Raw genomic sequence first — 21,212 nt, forward strand, 5'->3', positions numbered from 1 at the left:
AGTGCGTGTGTCGGAGCTGGTTAGGTTGTATAATAAACCCCAATCAACCATCTCTACTATAGTGACCAGGAAAACGGCAATCAAGGAAGCTGTTCTTGCAAAAGGTGCAACTGTGATTACGAAACAGCGACCGCAAGTGTTAGAAAATGCTGAGAGATTGTTATTGGTGTGGATAAATGAAAAACAGATAGCAGGAGATAGCATCTCTCAAGCGATCATTTGTGAAAAGGCTAGGCAGTTGCATGACGATTTGATAAAGAAATTGCCTGCAAATAGTGGTGATGTGAGTGAATTTAAGGCCAGCAAAGGTTGGTTTGAAAGATTTAAGAATCGTAGTGGCATACATAGTGTGATTAGGCATGGTGAGGCTGCCAGTTCAGACCAAAAAGCAGCTGAAAAATATGTGAAGGAATTCAAGGATTACATAGACAGTGAAGGACTGAAACCTGAACAAGTGTTTAATTGCGACGAAACAGGCCTGTTTTGGAAGAAAATGCCAAGCAGGACCTACATTACTCAGGAGGAAAAGGCACTCCCAGGACATAAGCCTATGAAAGACAGGCTTACTCTGTTGATGTGTGCCAATGCTAGTGGTGATTGCAAAGTGAAGCCTTTATTGGTGTATCACTCTGAAACTCCCAGAGTGTTCAGGAAAAACAATGTCCTCAAGGCTAATTTGTGTGTGCTGTGGAGGGCAAACAGTAAGGCATGGGCCACTAGAGACCTTTTCTATGACTGGTTACACCATGCATTTGCCCCCCACTGTGAAAAATTACCTAACTGAAAAGAAATTAGACCTTAAGTGCCTCCTGGTATTAGACAATGCCCCTGGTCATCCTACAGACTTGTCAGAGCGACTTTCTGGGGACATGAGCTTCATTAAGGTGAAGTTTTTGCCTCCTAATACCACTCCTCTCCTACAGCCCATGGACCAGCAGGTCATTTCTAACTTCAAGAAACTGTACACAAAAGCTATGTTTCAAAATTGCTTTATAGTGACCACAGAAACTCAACTGATTCTAAAAGAGTTTTGGAAGGATCACTTTAATATCCTCAATTGTATAAACCTGATAGGTACGGCTTGGGAGGGAGTGACTAAGAGGACCTTGAACACTGCTTGGAAAAAACTGTGGCCAGAATTTGTAGACAAAAGGGATTTTGAAGGATTTGAGGCTAACCCTGAGAATCCTATGCCAGTTGAGGAATCCATTGTGGCATTGGGGAAGTCCTTGGGGTTGGAGGTTAGTGGGGAGGATGTGGAAGAGTTGGTGGAGGAGGACAGTGAAGAACTAACCACTGATGAGCTGATAGATCATCTTCAACAGCAAGAGGGCAGACCTGAGGAAACTGCTTCGGAGGAGGGGATAGAGAAATTGAAGAAGTTGCCTACTTCAAAGATTAAGGAAATGTGTGCAATGTGGCTTAAAGTGCAAACATTTTTTGATGACAATCACCCTAACACAGCTATTGCAAGCCGTGCTGGTGACTATTACACTAACAATGTTGTGAAACACTTTAGGGAAGTCATAAAGGAACGGGAGGTACAGGCCTCTATGGACAGATATGTTGTGCGACAGAAATCCAGCGACTCTGAAGCTGGTCCTAGTGGCATTAAAAGAAGGGAAGTAACCCCAGAAAAGGACTTGCTACCTTAAGTCCTAATGGAAGGGGATTCCCCTTCTAAACACTAACACCTCTCCCCTCCTCCCATCCCATCAATCATCACCAGATCTTCATTATTGTCAATTATTTTATTATTATTCTATTGCATTAAACTTAATATTCCATGTAGTAAATTTTTTTTTTTCATACTTTTGGGTGTCTTGCACGGATTAATTTGATTTCCATTATTTCTTATGAGGAAAATTGATTCGGTTTTCGATATTATCTGTATTCGATGAGCTCTCAGGAACGGATTAATATCGAATACCGGGGGCCACTGTACTTATGTGTTCCTGTCCCTAAATATACTTACACACTGTGCTGGCGTGCAGGTACACATAAACCCATAAACGGTCCAGACGTATATATACGTTCACTACCATACTGCCCCAACTTTTTTGAGAAAAAAAAAATTGTTGTTTTTTAATAGGAAAAAAGAGCATATGGTACCCAGGCATCCCCAGTTATTTTAATCTGGTGCACAGTGAGTGCTCACACCCATTCTCACATGTCTAGGCGACTCAGGCTTATCATGGCAATGTTAAATGTAGGACACATAAAACGCATATATGCGTTTGGGACACTAGCGGTAAAAACGTATATATACGTTTGGACCGTTTACGGGTTAAAATCATGAAGTGTGTCTTATTAGTCTTAAGGATGCCATGTTAACCCTATCAGGGTCTGCGCCATAGTTCTAAGGCTTTGAAGCTTGGGCCGAAACCATAGAACTACGCCAAAATTCTAGCGGCCTCAAATTTAGTGCGAGAAGGCTGGTAGGCCTTCATCTAAGAGAATGGGTCTGCATTGTCAGTGTACACAGTAAACAAAAAAAATCTGGGTGCTTGCATGGTATTGTGGGAATGCTGCCTGAGTACACATTGTTCACCATGCCTGGTGGCAAGGAGCCTCTCCCTCCCTGGCAAATTCTGGCTCTCCTCTTCCCAAGTTATAGTTCTAACAATGATGGAAGTGGATTGGAAGAGGAATTCTTTGGTTTTGAACCATATGGTACAATGTACCATATGATACTATTGTATGATATGGTACTGTTGTACCATATATGTACCATATGGTACTGTTGTCCCATATGTACCATTGTTCCATATAGTAATTGTACCATATGGTACCATTGTACCATATGGTACTATATGGTACCATTGCATTCAGCACAATAACTGCACTAATATTTTCATCATTATTTTGTTTACTATAAATTTGTATACAAGTTTTGTAAGCAATATACAGTGGACCCCCGCATAACGATTACCTCCGAATGTGACCAATTATGTAAGTGTATTTATGTAAGTGCGTTTGTACGTGTATGTTTAGGGGTCTGAAATGGACTAATCTACTTCACAATATTTCTTATGGGAACAAATTCGGTCAGTACTGGCACCTGAACATACTTCTGGAGTGAAAAAATATCGTTAACCGGGGGTCCACTGTAATCATAAACAAATTAGTGCAGTTATTGTGTTGAATACAATGAGTGTAAAATTATACATTATATTGGTCTCACAGGACACAAAAGTTACTGGAAAAAAATGTTAGAAAAGAAAAAAGTTACAAAAATGCAAAATAAAATAATGTGACTTTACAGAAGTCACGGATGTTGCCGCCACCCGGTCGAGGGTCATATTCACGCCTCTATATCTCGGTAACTACTGATCAGAAATTTTTTGTTTTTGTTTTATTACCTACAGAAAATTATGATCTTGGATTCTGTAAGTTTTTTTTTTTTTTTTTTTTTTTTAAAAATTCTTGAACCCTGGCTCACACTTTGAGATTTAGCCTCTGGACCCTGAAAGAGTTAATAATGATAATAATAATAATAATACACAATCACTGAGGTGCATTAAATGTCGTATATTATGTTAACCCTTTGACTGTCGCAGGCCCCTTTCTGAAACTGTCATTCTATGTCGCAAAATATTCAAAAAAAAAAATATTTTTTCTTATGAAAATGTTAAGATTATTTTTCTGAGTGTTTTAGTCCAAAAAAATTTTTTTTTGCCATCAGTACTTACCGAGATAGAGGCGTGAAGTTTGCAGAAAATGAGCCGTGTATGGCAACAGCGGCGACTGCCGCTCACCAGTAAACTTTGGTTTACTTGTATTTGAAGGTTTTTTTTTCTTTTTTCACTATTTTATTTTTTCACATAACCTATGTGGCCTGTGAGACCAAAGTAAAGTGCAGTGTACGTATATACACTCGTTGTATACAACACAATAAGCACACAAACATAATTATCAATATATTGTTTACAAAACTTGTTTACAAAAACAAATACAAAAAATTGTTTATTACTATTGTTCTATAATATATATACCAATGTACAGTCACTGGACATATTCCTAGAAGTTCTGCAGCTTGTGGAACTCTTTGAAACATGGTGTCATACACAATGGTGTTTTACACTCTCACACATAAAACCAGTGTGTGTGCATTTTTGTGGACATTTTTTTTATGTACAAAAACAAAACACCTTGTCTGAGCAGTTTTCTTCAAAGTATTAGCAGGCAGTTGTGTTATGTAGTTATCCTAGGTAAATGGTCGTGTGTCATCATTCCTTCCTTCCTGTATTCGTTTCCTACCTACCTTCCTACCTTCCTTTCCTACCTTCCTGCCTTCTTTCCTACCTTCCTGCATTCCTTTCCTACCTTCTGGCATTCCTTTCCTACCTTCCTGCATTCCTTTCCTACCTTCCTGCATTCCTTTCCTACCTTCTTGCAATCCTTTCCTACCTACCTTCCTGCATTCCTTTCCTACCTTCCTTCCTACATTCTTTCATCTTTCCTTACTTTTTTCCTTCCTTTCATCTCATCCAGGATTTTTTTATATGGTGCACACTGACCACACAGACCCATTCTCTCACATGTGGGTCTACCAGCTTTCTCCTTGATTTGAAGCTGCTAGAATTTATGAGTATATATACATCAAACACTGTACCTCGTAAGACGTATATATACGACCGTGACAGTCAAAGGCTTAATATATGTTAGTGTAAACTTGTTATCTAGCATTTACATGCATTTATAAGTGGGGAAAAAAAGGGCATTCCACTTCACATCGATTTCTGCTTTATGGCAGTAGCCTGGAACCTAACCTGCCATGTAAGTGGAGCCCTACTGTATGTAGCTTATACTTAACCCCTTGACTGTCGCAACCCCCAATCCTGAGGTGTCTCCTGGTGTCGCAAAATTTCAAAAAAAAAAATTATTTTTTCTTATGAAATGATAGAGAATCTTTTCCCGATTGTATTGACACCAAAAAAACGAAATTTGATGGAAAACTGACGGAATTACGCTCTCGCAAAGTTAGCGATCTTGGCAATATTTACAAATCGGCGATTTCGCCCACTTTGAGCCCTATTTTCGGCTAATTGCGTTGTTCCAGTCGACCAAACTCTTAGCTATTTCTTTAGAACTCCGGTTTTTCTATCAATTGAGTACAAGAAACTGCCCATTTACCAATTTCAACTACCCAATAACATGGTCAGAAATTTGCAATTTGGCCAATTTCACGAAAATTAAAAATATGACAATTTCAAAATAAGGTCCAGAATGAACAATGCAGACATTCCTGGCTCTAAAATAACATTTTCTTTGTTCATCAGTCATGTCTCCAGGCCCCTCTGATATTACTCTTGCTTTCTATTTTGAATTTTTATTCAAACAAAAAATAGAAGACTTACTATTATGCAGACTACTGCAATACTGTAATAATTGTATAAATAACATCAACCCATTCATGACTGCATATTAGAATGGCTTTTTGGACATTTATTGGACAATGACATCATTTGTTTACTTTTGAACGTCGGCAAAAATCAAACATTTCCCCTACTTTGAGCTCCATTTCCAGGTTCTTTTTATAGTAAAATCAATCAAAATCATCTCTTTTTCTATAATATGTTTTCCATTCTATCAAATGAAACCAAGAAAACGAGAATACAACCATAAATACTCTACGAAAATAGACCACAAAGCCGGCATTTTAATTAAAAAAAACGGTTGTTTTTTTTTTCTCACTATGCACTGCGTGCTCCAGGATTTTTTTTATGTGGTGCACACTGACCACACAGACCCATTCTCTCACATGTGGGCCTACCAGCTTTCTCCTTCTTGATTTGAAGCCGCTAGAATTTATGAGTATATATACGTCAAATACGGTACCTCGTAAGATGTATATATACGGCCACGACAGTCAAAGGGTTAAAATTGTACCACTTAACCTTTTGAGGGTCCGTCCTGTAGTTCTATGGCTTTGAAGCCTGGGTCCAAGCTGTGTTTCTATGCCATGAGCTCAGCTCACTCAGATAAGCTGTGAGTGGTAAATATGGGCCTAGATATGAGAGAATGATCTATGTGGTAAGTGTGCACCATATAAAACATATCCTGTAGCACGCAGTGCGTAATTAGAAAATAAAAACCGACTTTTTTTTTATTAAAACAGCGACTTTGCAGTGTATTTTCGTGTGGTTTTTATGGTTGTATTCCCAGTTCCTTGATCTCACTTGATAGAATGGAAGATATATTACAGAATAGAGATGATTTTGATTGGTTTTAATACCGAAAATGCCTTGAAATTGAGCTCAAAGTAGCGTAAATGTTCATTTTTTTGCTGATGTTTGAGAGTAAGGAAATGATATCAGGCATCCAATACATATCAACTGGTGGGTCTAACATATGTTCCCGAGTGCGCTGATATTATTTATACAATTATTACAATATTACATAAGAGTATATCTATTTTTTGGTGTGGATAAAAATTCATTATATGAATAAAAAATAAAAATGGAATTCATTTGTAAAACCTGGAAACATAACTAATAAATAAAGGATATGTTATTTTAGTGCCAGGAATGTCTGCATTGTTTATTCTGGTCCCTATTTTTAAATTTCAATATTTTGAACTTTGTGTGAAATTGGCCAAATTACGAATTTCTGATTACTTTATCGAGTAGTTGAAATAGTTGATTGGGCAGTTTCTTGTGTTCAGTAGATAAAATAGAAGTAATGCTAGCGAAATAGCTAAGAATTTTGTCAATTTGAATAATGTAATTTGCCTAAAATTGGAGTCAAAGTGGGCAGACTCGCCGATGCATAAATATTGCTGATGCACCACAGTTCATGATAGCATAAGTTTGTCAATTTTCCATCGAATTTCATAAATTTTTCTTTTATTACCTTCAGAAAAAGATTCTCTACCATTTCATAAGGAAAAAAATAAAAAAAAAAAATTCAAATTCTTGGACCCTATGGACAAGTCTCAGATTGGGAGTCAGAACCCTGCAAGGATTAATACTACGTAAATATGTCTAGTCTTAAGTAGTGTGTAAGCATTAGTATTAGTCTTCCTGAAATGCACAGCATGTTAGTGGCTTTCTTTTGTACTTAACAATATTTTATCGCATGTCAACAACTATATTTTTATTCTGCATAAAGAAATAAAGTTTGTTGTTTGATATACGTATATATAAATACCATACAGTGCATTATATATATTACAGAGCCCCTATCGTGAACGTTCACGCATTGGAATGCTTCACACGAGAAGTGGTGCATCACAGTTTACTCAGCTTTTAAGTTGTATGGTATGTAAATGAAAGTGGTCCAGATACATCACGAGCATTCATTGATGCATCAGAGTTTCTCAAAGTTCTGTCTCTTAAAATATGTTTTATTACTGTTCTTAATAAAATTGTAATTTATGTTGTTATTAACTCACTCTTGGAGTGTGAGCAAGGTAACATTTATGAAGGGATTCAGGGAAACCGGCAGGCCGGACTTGAGTCCTAGAGATGGGAAGTACAGTGCCTGCACTCTGAAGGAGGGGTGTTAATGTTGCAGTTTAAAAACTGTAGTGTAAAGCACCCTTTTGGCAAGACAGTGATGGAGTGAATGATGGTGAAAGTTTTTCTTTTTCTGGCCACCCTGCCTTGGTGGGAATCGGCCAGTGTGTTAATAAAAAAAAAAAATTACCCTTTGACTGTCGACACCCCAAATCCTGAAGCGTCTCTCTGTGTCGCAAAATATTTGAAAAAAAAAAAATGCTTATGAAATGATAGAGAATCTTTTCCCCATGGTAATGACACCAAAAGTACGAAATTTGATGGAAAAATTACGGAATTATGCTCTCACAAAGTTAGTGATCTCGGCGATATATATGCATCGGCGATTTCGCCCACTTTGAACCTTATTTTTGGCCAATTCCATTGGTCCAGTCAACAAAACTTAGTTATTTCTTTAGAACTCCATTTGTTCTATCGATTTGAGTACAAGAAACTGCCCATTTACCAATTCCAACTACCCAATAAAGTGGTCAGAAATTGGCAATTTAGTCAATTTCATGCATATTAACCCTTTCAGGGTTGGTGCCATACTAGTATGGCTTGCACGCCAGGGTTGGTGCCGTATTAGTACTCAAGAGGGTTGGATGAGTTTTAAAAATGCAGTATTAGAATGTGGGGCAGAAGTTTGTGGTTATAGGAGGGTGGGGGCAGGAGGAAAGAGGAGTGATTGGTGGAATGATGAAGTAAAGGGTGTGATAAAAGAGAAAAAGTTAGCTTATGAGAGGTTTTTACAAAGCAGAAGTGTTATAAGAAGAGCAGAGTATATGGAGAGTAAAAGAAAGGTGAAGAGAGTGGTGAGAGAGTGCAAAAGGAGAGCAGATGAAAGAGTGGGAGAGGCACTGTCAAGAAATTTTAATGAAAACAAGAAAAAATTTTGGAGTGAGTTAAATAAGTTTAGAAAGCCTAGGGAACGTATGGATTTGTCAGTTAAAAACAGAGTAGGGGAGTTAATAGATGGGGAGAAGGAGGTATTAGGTAAATGGCGAGAATATTTTGAGGAACTTTTAAATGTTGAAGAAGAAAGGGAGGCGGTAATTTCATGCACTGGCCAGGGAGGTATACCATCTTTTAGGAGTGAAGAAGAGCAGAATGTAAGTGTGGGGGAGGCATGTGAGGCATTATGTAGAATGAAAGGGGATAAAGCAGCTGGGAATGATGGGATCATGACAGAAATGTTAAAAGCAGGGGGGGATATGGTGTTGGAGTGGTTAGTACTTTTACATAAGAACATAAGAAAGTAGGAACACTGCAGGAGGCCTGTTGGCCCATACTAGGCAAGTCCTTTACAATTCATCCCACTAACAAAACATTTGCCCAACCCAATTTTCAATGCCACCCAAGAAATAAGCTCTGATGTGAAAGTCCCACTCAAATCCAACCCCTCCCACTCATGTACTTATCCAACCTAAATTTGAAACTACCCAAAGTCCCAGCCTCAATAACCCAACTAGGTAGACTGTTCCACTCATCTACTACCCTATTTCCAAACCAATACTTTCCTATGTCCTTTCTAAATCTAAACTTATCTAATTTAAATCCATTACTGCGGGTTCTCTCTTGGAGAGACATCCTCAAGACCTTATTAATATCCCCTTTATTAATACCTATCTTCCACTTATACACTTCGATCAGGTCTCCCCTCATTCTTCGTCTAACAAGTGAATGTAACTTAAGAGTCTTCAATCTTTCTTCATAAGGAAGATTTCTAATGCTATGTATTAATTTAGTCATCCTACGCTGAATGTTTTCTAACGAATTTATGTCCATTCTGTAATATGGAGACCAGAACTGAGATGCATAATCTAGGTGAGGCCTTACTAATGATGTATAAAGCTGCAGTATGACCTCTGGACTTCTGTTGCTTACACTTCTTGATATAAATCCCAGTAATCTATTTGCCTTATTACGTACGCTTAGGCATTGCTGTCTTGGTTTAAGGTTGCTGCTCACCATAACCCCCAAGTGTTTGCATTGAAGCATATGTATGAACAGTATTTAGATAAAGGTAGGGAAGTTTTTATTGCATTTATAGATTTAGAAAAGGCATATGATAGAGTGGATAGTCCTGGAAATGGGAAGTGCAATGCCTGCACTCTAAAGGAGGGGTTTTGGGATATTAGCAGTTTGGAGGGATATGTTGTGTATCTGTATACGTTGGTTTAGAAAGACACGTAAGCAAACACTATAACATATTTATTAGAAAACGTTTCGGTCCTGGGACCTTGATCACTTCTAACATGTTAGAAGTGATCAAGGTCCCAGGACCGAAACGTTTTCTAATAAATATGTTAGTGTTTGCTTACGTGTCTTTCTAAACCAACTTGTCGGTATTTATTACCAAGGTTTATACCATCTTTATACGTATATGCTTCTAAACTGTTGTGTTCTGAGCACCTCTGCAAAATCAGTGATTGTGTGAGTGAGGTGAAAGTGTTGAATGATGATGAAAGTATTGTCTTTTTGGGGATTTTCTTTCTTTTTGGGTCACCCTGCCTCGGTGGGAGACGGCCGACTTGTCGGAAAAAAAAAAAAAAAATTCTAGCTCCTTCAAATCTAGCGAGAGAAAGCTGGTAGGCCTACGTATGAAAGAATGGGGCTATGTGGTCAGTGTGCACAGTATTAAAAAATCCTGCAGCACACAGTGCATAATGAGAAAAAAAAAAACTCATACCGTATTTTTGGTTTAAAACAACAACTTTGCTGTGTATTTTTATTTGGTATTTATGGTTGTATTCTAGTTTTCCTGGTCTCATTTTATAGAATGGAAGACATATTACAGAAAATGAGATGATTTTGATTGGTTTCACAATGAAAAGTACCTTGATATTGTGCTCAAAGTAGCAGAAATGTTCGATTTTTGCCAAAGTTCAAAAGTAAACAGATCATGCCATGCGTCCAATACACATCAACTGGTGAGTCTAATATTCTTTCATAAGTGCGCTGATATTATTTATACCATTTCTACACTAATGCAGTAGTCTGCATAACAGTAAATCTTCTATTTTTTTTTTTTTTTTTTTTTTGAGAATAAAAGTTCAAAGCGGAAAGCAAAAGAAATGTAAGAGGGGCCTGGGGATGTGATTAAAGAACTGAGAAAATGTTATTTTAGTGCCAGGAATGTCTGTTCTTTATTCTGGACCCTATTTGGAAATTGGCATCTTTACAAATTCAAGTTCAAGTTCATTTATTTCTTTGGAAGTAGTACATTAATAGATTTTTACAATGATGAGTTGCAGTACAAAGAGCCTCTATTATGTCTTGGCATTATGGGCTGACTTAATTTAATTAAGGCTTACTACGTACTTATCTCTACATACGTGGTGAAGGGCAATACTGGTTTTGGTAGGTATGTATATTAATATGTGGTACAGGTCCGCCATCACAAATCTAGCAATCAGTTATTCAGTTCCTTCAGTTATTCGGCACTAATTTTGGCTAGCATAATTTCAAATTTCCAGGGTCGCCACACCAACCTGCTGGTACTGTTTGGTGGCGCTACTTGCTGCATAAGTCATTCCAATTTCTTTTTCTCCATTTATTGTTTTAACCTGCTTACTTTTAGCCTTAGCCATGGTTCCAATGAACAAAAGAAATGCTTCTCATTATGTAAAGCACCTACACAGTACATTATCCATTAAAGTTAAGGTGGCTTTGATGCCACTGTTGGTTGCCATGAACTCAATCTCATGAAGCAGAATATGCTTTATTATTATGCTAATATCAACACTACAGCTTATTTGCCTATCACAATTGATCTAATATGACATAATAAACAATATAAATAACATAAAACATGTTAAATACTCCAGAATAAATAAAATTTGGCATAACACCGAGCAGTTCAACGGAGGTATGAAGAGGATATGGTATACAAGCACCATTCTCCTATCCCTGTCTTGGGGGCTTATATTAGAGAAAACGGAGTGTAGCAGAGGGCTAACTGTGATATACACTCGTACTGCACCATAAACCTGAAACAAAAAAGTTATTTTCTCTCTATAGATTATCACACAGCAGCATATGTGTAGAGAACCTAGGAAAACCCAAAAAAAAGTCAACGTAGCTTATTTTTAGTACCTGGCTTGGGTTAGCCATGTATGATTTTTGGTAAATATTCGATTCCCAGCCATGGCAGAAACATTAGACGTGTTTCTTTACACCTGTTGTCTATGTTTACCCATCAGTAAATGGGTACCTGGGTGTTAGCTGACTAGTGTGGGTGTTGTCCTGGGACACTGACCTAATTTTCTTGAAATACTCGGCATAACAAGTGGCTTTTTATACAGTAGTATGTCACTGATGTCAGCTAGGACTGTATACCTTGTACATGCACGTGTAGTAAATAAAGATATTATTATTATTATTATTATTATTTTCTCAGTTGTTTGTTGGGTTATCTTATTCAAACTTGGGCAATGTATGATGGAAAGATACTTCTTCACATACACCAAAAATGAAAGAAATCAGACCATAAATAGCGGAGTTCACTTCTCAGCCATTAGCGGCTGCTTAGTGGTATATTTTTGTATGGTTGTTATGGTTATATTCTCATTTTTTCAGTCTCATTTGATAGAATGAAAGATATATTACAGAAATAGATATGATTTTGATTGCTTTCATGACGAGAAGTACCTTGAAATTGCAGCAGTCTGCATAAAAGTAAATCTTTCAATTTTTTTTTTTTTTTTTTTTTTTTTTTTGTGAATAAAAATTCCAAATGAAAAGCAAGAGTAATATAAGAGGGGCCTGTAGCTATGACTAATGAACAGAGAAAATGTTATTTTAGTGCCAGGAATGTCTGCATTGTTTATTCTGGATCCTATTTTGAAATTGGCATCTGTTGAAATTTGTGTGAAATCAGCCAATTTCTGACCACTTTATTGGGTAGTTGAAATAAGTGAATGGGCGGTTTCTTGTACTCAGTCGACAGACTAGATGTAAATAAGTTTATTCAGGTATACACTAATACAGTTGCGTAGATTATCATACATAGCAGTGTATGTATAGAGAACCTAGGATAACCCAGAAAAGTCAGACAAAGTGACTTATTTCCAGTACCTGGCTTGGGCTTGCCATATATGATTTTTGGTAAAAAAATTTTTCTTGGTTGTTTGTTGGGCTATCTCGCTGAAACTTGGGCAATGTATGATGGAAAGATGCTTCTTCACGTACAACAAAAATAAAAAAGACAGACGATAAATAAGGGAGTTCACTTCTCAGCCATTAGCCGCCTCTTTGCAGTATATTTTCGTATGGTTTTTATGGTTGTATTCTCATTTTTTTGGACTCATTTGATAGAATGGAAGATATGTTACAGAAATAGACATGATTGTGATTGCTTTCATGACAAAAAGTACCTTGAAATTGAGCTCAAAGTAGCGGAAATGTTCGAATTTTGCCGATGTTCAATGAACTGTGTAAGTCATGTTGGTTAATTTTATTAAGTGTATTCTAACCTAACCACTCTGTAATTCGGCAAACTTAGTAATCCGGCACACCTCAGGTCCCAGTGATGCCGAATTTGTGATGGAGGACCTGTAATTTGTCAATATATGAGCTTAGTTGCCTAGTCATGAAGTTTTAAGATTTAGGTAATTGGTAGATTTGTTAGTAATGTTAAATATTGAGTATTTAGTCTAGGGTGATTAAGTGGCTTTTGAGAAGTCTTAAATTGATTTTCAGACTGGGTTACTTTGGTATTTTCTGGTAATGAATTCCAAATTTTGGGGCCCTTTATGTGCATAGAGTTTTTACACAGTGTCATATGGACACTGGGTACATCAAAAAGAGATCTGTGTCTTGTGTTATGGTCGTGTGTCCTGTTAAGATTGGCGAGGAAAAGTTTGAGTGGAGGGTTTATGTTTGCGTGTATTGTTCTATGTATGTAGTAGGCACATGAATAAGTATGTATGTTCTTATTGGTGAGCAGATTTAGACTTTTGAATATTGGTTGAGTATGCTGTAGGGAGTGGGAATTTGTTATCATTCTGACTGCTGCCTTTTGCTGGGTTATGAGTGGTCTTAGGTGATTTATTGTTGTTGATCCCCATGCACAAATTCCATATGTGAGATAAGGGTAGATGAGTGAATAATACAGTGCAAGGAGAGCTGATTGTGGAGCATAGTATCGTATCTTTGATAGTATGCCTACAGTCTTGAGTGTAAAACGAAAGCCTGTAATTGTTTTACATGATGGTAGGATTGCTGGTGTCCTTTTTTTCTGTCTCAGAGATTTTCTTGGTTATTTGTTGTATATGTGTCTGGAAATTGAGGAAACTGTCATGGTGGATTCCTAGGAATTTTCCCTCTGTGAGTCTTGTGACAGGTGATCCATTTAGCATTATGTTAAGTGGAACATTTGCAGCTTTGTTTCCAAACTGAATGAAGTAGGTTTTGTCAGTATTCAGTGTAAGTTTATTAGTCATCATCCACGCAGATATTTTCTGCAATTCGGCATTGACTGTGTAGGCGAGTATGACTGGGTTTAGGTGAGAGAAGACGTATGTAGTGTCATCTGCAAATAATATGGGTTTGAGAAGCTGTGATGCATTCGGTAGGTCACTGATGTAGATGAGAAAGAGGAGTGGTCCAAGGACACTTCCCTGTGGGACTCCTACTGTGATTGGTTGTGTGGAAGAGTTTACACCATTTGTGTACACATATTGGCTTCTGTTGCTAAGGTATGACTTTAGGTAGTTGAGGGAGTGACCTCTTATACCATAGTGTGTTAATTTAGTGTACAGCAGTTCATGGTAGACTGTATCAAAAGCTTTACATAAATCAAGGAAAATTCCCAGCAGGACTTTTCTTTTCAAGAGCAGTATATATTAGTTCTAGCATGTGTGTGATAGCATCATTTGTGCTTTTATTATTCCTGAATCCAAACTGACAGGGTTTAGTATGTTATGCGAGACAAGGTAGGAATAGATCCGTCTATGAATTAATTTTTCGAAGATTTTAGAGAGGAGTGGTAAGTTAGATATTGGTCTATAGTTATTCAAGTCTGCTTGGTCACCTCCTTTGTGTATCGGAGTGACCCTCGCTATTTTGAGAATTGTTGGGAAGGTGGATTATTCAATGGATTTGTTAAAAGAGTTTTACAATAATTGGTGACAATACTTGAGAAGCTTTTTTGTACATAAAAGTTGGCAAGTTGTATGTCTCCTACCTTGTTTTTAAGGGTTCGATGATGAGCGAGACTTCTGTTGGGTTGGTTGGAGCTAGGAATAGTGTGTTCGGGTAGGTGCTTGTGAGTTAGTCAGATGGACGGGCGTTTGAGTTTGGGATTTTGCTTGCCAGGATCTTTCCTATGGTGGAGAAGAAAGCATCGAGTCTGTTTGCCGTTTCAGTTGGTGGGAGTAGGGGTTTGTCTGATGTTGTTAATTTGATTGTTTTGTTCTTGGATATCTTTTTACTTCCAAGAATTTCGGATAGAGTTTTCCAGGTCTTTTTCATATCGCCTTTGATGGTTTGTAGTCTGTTTTCATAATACAATTTTTTAGACCTTCTTATGAGGCTGGTATGAGCTGACGAGTAGTGTTTTGACTGGTCTCTAGTTATTTGTCCCATTCTGCACTGTTTTTCATAGTGGTGCTTTGTGTTAATGGATTTAACCCTTTCAGGGTTGGTGCCGTACTAGTACGCATAAATTCTAGCACCTTCAAATCTAGCGAGAAAGCTGGTAGGCCTACATATGAAAGAATGGGTTTATGTGGTCAGTGTGCACTGTATGAAAAAAAATCCTGCAGCACACAGTGCATAATGAGAAAAAAAAACTCTGACTGTGTTTTTGGTTTAAAACAGCTACTTTGCAGTGTATTTTCGTATGCTATTTATGATTGTATTCTAGTTTTCCTGGTCTCATTTTATAGAATGGAAGGCATATTTTGGAAATTGAGATAATTTTGATTGGTTTCACAAAGAAAAGTATCTTGAAATTGAGCTCAAAGTAGCAGAAACAAATCATGCCACGCGTCCAATTCACGTCAACTGGTGAATCTAATATTCTTTGACAAGTGCCCTGATATTATTTATACCATTTCTATGCCATTTATACACGAATGCAGTAGTCTGCATAACATAAATATTCTATTTTTTGTGAGAATAAAAATTCAAAGTGGAAAGCAAAAGAAATGTAACAGAGGCCTGGGGACATGAGTAATGAACAGAGGAAATGTTATTTTAGTGCCAGGAATGTCTGTCTTATTTATTCTGGACCCTATTTGGAAATTGGCATCTTTTGAAATTTGTGTGAAATGGCAAAATTGCCAATTTCTGACCACGTTATTGGATAGTAGAAATCGGTAAATGGGTGGTTTCTTGTACTCATTCGACAGAAAAAAAATGGAGTTCTAGCAAAATTGGTATGATTTTTGTCTACTGGTAAATTGGAATTGACCGAAAATAGGGCTCAAAGTGGGCAAAATTGCCAATGCATAAACATCGTCGAGACCGCTAACTTTGTGAGAGCATAACTCTGTACATTTTCCATCAAATTTCATACTTTTGGCGTCATTATGATCTGGAAAAGATTATCATTTCATGAGAATTTTTTTTATTTAGTTATTTTTTTTTTCTCTCTCCAGACCCTGAGGACAAGTTTAGGAGAGGCCCTGCCGACCCTGAAAGGGTTAAGGATGGTGGGTGTTAGCCAGGGACTGTTAAGTTTCTTAGCTGTGATCTGTTTAGTTTTTCTAGGGCAGTGTTTGTTAGAGGTAATGGGCTTTTCCAAGAAAATTATTTATACATGTTTCAAGCTCATTTTGCCAATCGATGTTATTCATAGCTGCTATAAGGTTATTTATAGCTGTCTCTTTATGTAGTCTGAAGGTAACTTTAGTAATGTCTTGGGGCAATTGACCTAGATTGGTTATGAGAAAGGTTGGGTAGTGGTGTTTTTTGTTGTCTGTGATCATGCCTGATTTTAAAGGTGTTATATGGTGTTAGTCCAGATGTGGTCTATTAACACTTTCAGGGTTTCGGCCGTACTAGTACGGCTTATGCACCAGGGTCCTTGACGTACTAGTACGCATAAATTCTAGCGCCTTCAAATCTAACGGGAAAAGGCTGGTAGGCCTAGGTGTGAGAGAATGGGTGTGTGGGGTCGGTGTGTACGGTAGAAAAAAAATCTGGGACCCAGTAGCGCATTGTGGGAATGCTATTTTAGTAGACGTTGTTCGCCATGCCTCGCAGTAAGAAGCTCCTCACTCCTCTGCGAATTGGGACACTTTTGTTCCCCATTGACAGTTCTAATACAGATGGAAGTGCCAGTGAAGATGAGTTTCAAGGTTTTGGTGAGGTTTTGACCGAAACTAATGACCATAATAACGGTAATAGTGAGGAAAACCCAGACGACCCTCAGCCTTCCACCTCTGGTGCTGGGCCGTCTTGTTCACGTTCAGTTGTACCAGAATCAAAGAGGAAACTCCTATTTTCCCAAATCCCAGACTCAGATGTGAGCATTTGTGATGATAGTGATAGTGATTATGAACTACAAGCTCTTGAAAACAGTTCCAGTAGTGATAGTGAAGTGGAATATTCCCCAGTGAAGCATCAGTATATACGATGATATATGCACTCTGGTAGTGTGCCATATGCTATTCCAAGGGGAAGGAGTACATCCCGGGGCTGTACAACAGGAACAGACAGTGAAAATGATGATGATAGTGTTGCAACTGGGATGGAAAATGTGCATGGTGGTGGTAGTGGTGGTGCCGGCGGTGAGGCACCAGCAGTGGGCCATGGTGCCACCCACGCTGCCACCCACGCCGCTGCCTCAGCTGATCTACAACAAAGGCCACCATCACCCATCCACCACACCAGCCTCCACAACCACCTGTCATTGTCCAGTACCCACCAGCAGACCGCACCTGGGATTGGCAGGAAGCTGTCAATTTTGTACCAAATCCCCACCAGTTTGATGAAAGCCAAAGTGGAATACGGCCATGTTGTACACTGGGGAACAATGCCACTGAACTGGAATGTTTCGAGTTATTCTTTGACAAACCCCTGATGGAAATTATTGTCAGGGAAAGCAACAGATACTACGAGTACACCATGGCAAACACAATACTTTCACCAAGCTCACGGCTACACAGGTGGAAGGAGACAACTGTGGCTGAGATGTATCTTTTCTTTGCCACAATAATGCTTATGCCACATGTGTATGAGCACAGTGTGAAATCATACTGGTCAACAGACCGCCTGATTGCAACCCCAGGTTTCAGTGATATAATGGGAGTGAATCGATTTGTGCTACTATTACATATGCTTCATTTCTCAGACAAAACCAGAAACGACAGGTTATACAGTGGAACCTCAAAAATCGAACGTTTCAAATATCAAACGTTTTGAAAATAAGACCATTTTTTCGGACAAACTGTGTCCCAATTATCGAACGCGCCCCTAATTTCGGACCGCCAGGTACAGGACCTGTCTGCCGGTCCGCTCTGTCTGCGTCTCCGCACAGGCGCTGTGAGCAGTCTAGCTTTGTTTATGCTTGAGTGAACACTAACCTGTGCTCTCTTTCACACATTTTACGATTATTTCGTTGTGTTTAGTGCTTGTGGGACTGTGAAATAAGCTGCCATGGGTCCAAAGAAACTTGCTAGTAGTACCCCTGTGGTAAAGAAAGTGAGAAACACCATAGATGTGAAGAAGGAAATAATACAGAAGTACGAGAGTGGTGTGAGACTTGTTGAGCTTGCCAGGATGTATTGGAAAAACAAGTCGACTATCGGTTCTATCCTGGCAAAGAAAGAACAAATCAAGGAAGCTGATGTTGCAAAAGGTGTTAATATGCTAACCAAAAAAGGACCACAAATAGTTGAAGAGGTTGAGAAGTTGTTGCTGGTGTGGATCAAGGATAAAGAGATTGCAGGTGATAGTGTTTCAGAGACGATTATTTGTGAAAAGGCAAAGAAGTTGCATGCCGATCTGGTACAGAAAACTCCTGGAACCAGTGCTGATAGTGAATTTAAGGCCAGCAGAAGCTGGTTTGACAGATTTAAGAAGCGTAGTGGCATACACAATGTTGTAAGACATGGTGAGGCAGCCAGTTCAGACAAACGGGCAGCTGAGAAGTTTGTACAGGAGTTTAAGGGGTACATAGACAGTGAAGAATTGAAACCTGAACAAGTGTTTAATTGTGACGAAACAGGCTTGTTTTGGAAGAAAATGCCATAAAGGACCTTCATCACACAGGAGGAAAAGGCACTGCCAGGACACAAGCCTATGAAAGACAGGCTTACTCTTTTGTTCTGTGCTAATGCTAGTGGTGATTTTAAAGTGAAGCCTTTACTTGTGTATCATTCAGAAAATCCCAGAGTGTTTAAGAAAAACAATGTCTTTAAGAACAAGTTATGTGTCTTGTGGAAAGCTAATCATAAGGCATGAGTCACAAGACAAATTTTCAAAGAGTGGGTCCATGAAGTGTTTGGCCCCAGTGTGAAAAAATGCCTCCAGGAAAAGAAATTGCCACTCAAGTGCCTCCTGTTAATGGACGATGCTCCTGCTCATCCTCCAAACTTATTAGACCTCTTGTCTAAGGACTTCAGTTTTATAAAAGTGAAGTTCTTGCCTCCTAACACCACTCCTTTCCTCCAGTCCATGGACCAGCAGGTCATTTCTAACTTCAAAAAACTCTACACAAAAGCAGTGTTTGAAAAGTGCTTTGAAGTGACCACAGACACTTAAGTTGACCCTAAGAGAGTTCTGGAGGAATCACTTCAACATCTACAGCTCCATAAGCCTTATAGGTAAGGCTTGGAAGGGAGTGACTTCCAAGACTTTGAACTCTGCTTGGAGACAATTGTGGCCAGATTGTGTCCAAAAGAGGGATTTTGAAGGGTTTGAGGCTGACCGTGACCCAGCTTATCCTCTGCCTGTTGTGGACTCTATTGTGGCATTGGGGAACACCCTGGGGTTGGAGGTGAGTGGTGAGGATGTGGAAGAGTTGGTGGAGGACCACAGGGAAGAGCTAACCACTGAAGAGCTGCAAGAGCTTCATCTGGAGCAGTATCAGACCACAACTGAGGAACTTGCTTCAGAGGAGGAGGAAGAGGGATTGGATGAGGTGCCTTCTTCAAAGATTAAGGAGATTTGTGCCAAGTGGAATGATGTCCAAATGTTTGTGCAGAAGTACCACCCTGAGCAAGCTGAAACAAGCCATCTTTGCAACAAGTTCAGTGACAGAACCATGTCCCATTTTAGGGAAATGTTAAAGAGGCACCAGAAACAGGGGACTGTGGACAGTTATTTTGTGAGACAGGGGTCCAGTGACTCAAGCTAGTCCTAGTGGCATTAAAAGACAGAGAAGGGAAGTAACCCCAGAGAGGGCTTTACCTGAAGTCCTCATGGAGGGGGATTCTCCTTCCAAACACTAACCCCAACTCCCTCTCTCTCCTCCTCCCTGTCTTCCAGATGCCATCACCGATCTTTAATAAAGGTAAGTAAAAATGTTATTTTATATGTATTACTATACATAATTAAAAACTATAGTATTTGTTGCATGTAAAACTGCATTTAATCTCTATAAAATGTATTTTTTGTATGAATATTTTTGGGTTTCCGGAACGGATTAATTGTATTTCCATTATTTCTTATGGGAAATATTGCTTCAAATTTCAGACTTTTTGAATTTAGAACTAGCTCCTGGAACGGATTAAGTTCGATTTTTGAGGTTCCACTGTGTAAGATTAGGAATGTGTTTGTGTATCTGAAAGAGAAATTCAGTATGTATTTTTGTCCCTTCAGGAAGCTTGTAATTGACGAGTCTTTGATTCTGTTCAAAGGAAGACTCTCTTTCAAGCAGTACATACCAAGCAAGAGGAAACGCTTTGGTATAAAGTTGTTTGTGCTTTGTAATTGTTACAGTGGTCTGGTATTGGATATTATTGTGTACACTGGAAATTATACATTGCAAAATATCAGGAAGTTATTGGGCATCTCTGGTGATGTGGTTAGAACAATGTTAGAACCATACCTTGGTAAGGAGCATATATTATATACTGATAACTGGTACAGAAGCCCCTCACTCAGTGATTTTTTGTGAGTGAACATGACAGATGTGTGGCACAGGTTTGACGCTGGCACTTGTAGAGGTGAGGTGCAGGTGTTTGCTGCCAATGACATCATGGCATTTCAGTGGCATGACAAACGAGATGTCACACTGTTGTCATCAGTTCACCCTAACAAAATGACAAACACTGGCAGGCACCATAGAGAGAGCAATGAACCCATTCTAAAACCTACATACAGCTGTGATTGATTACACCTTCAATATGTACTCAGTGGACAAATGTGACTTACAGATTGGGTTTGCTGATTGTGTTCGCAAGAGTTGTAAGTGGTACATAAAACTCTTTTTCCATCTTCTGGACATTTCCATGCTCAATGCTTATAATATGTATAAGATGAGGACCAGAAACAAACCATCATATGGCGAATTCTGTTTGTCTGTCATCAGACAAATAGCATTCAAGTACCAAGGAACAACACTTGCAATGGACCGCCCACTAAATTATCAACAACTACCTTCTCGTCTGAAGCATGGTGATCACTTCCTAGTAAAACTGCCTGCTACTGCTTTCAGGAAAAAGGCTCAGAAGAGGTGTTATGTCTGTGCACATACAAAAAAAGCGCCCACAACAACGCAGAGACACTCGTTTTATGTGTGAGGAGTGTAAAACACCA

General features: G+C 38.7%; 1 protein-coding gene across 4 annotated transcripts in view; it reads left to right on the forward strand.

Annotated features, from left to right (window-relative positions):
- LOC128698666 (von Willebrand factor A domain-containing protein 5A) overlaps window positions 1–21,212 on the forward strand; it is a 267,556-nt gene that overhangs the window by 170,893 nt on the left and 75,451 nt on the right. For 2 of the 4 annotated variants that reach the window (XM_070104010.1, XM_070104009.1), the window contains exon 15: window positions 7,179–7,262. The exons of the other annotated variants lie outside the window; for them this stretch is intronic. In XM_070104010.1, the coding sequence (XP_069960111.1) occupies window positions 7,179–7,262 (84 nt within the window). The remainder of the gene's footprint in view (window positions 1–7,178; window positions 7,263–21,212) is intronic. 4 annotated transcript variants of the gene reach the window in all.

This window comes from Cherax quadricarinatus, chromosome 88, assembly GCF_038502225.1.
Source record: "Cherax quadricarinatus isolate ZL_2023a chromosome 88, ASM3850222v1, whole genome shotgun sequence".
In the NCBI taxonomy this organism is placed as follows: Eukaryota; Metazoa; Arthropoda; class Malacostraca; order Decapoda; family Parastacidae; genus Cherax; species Cherax quadricarinatus.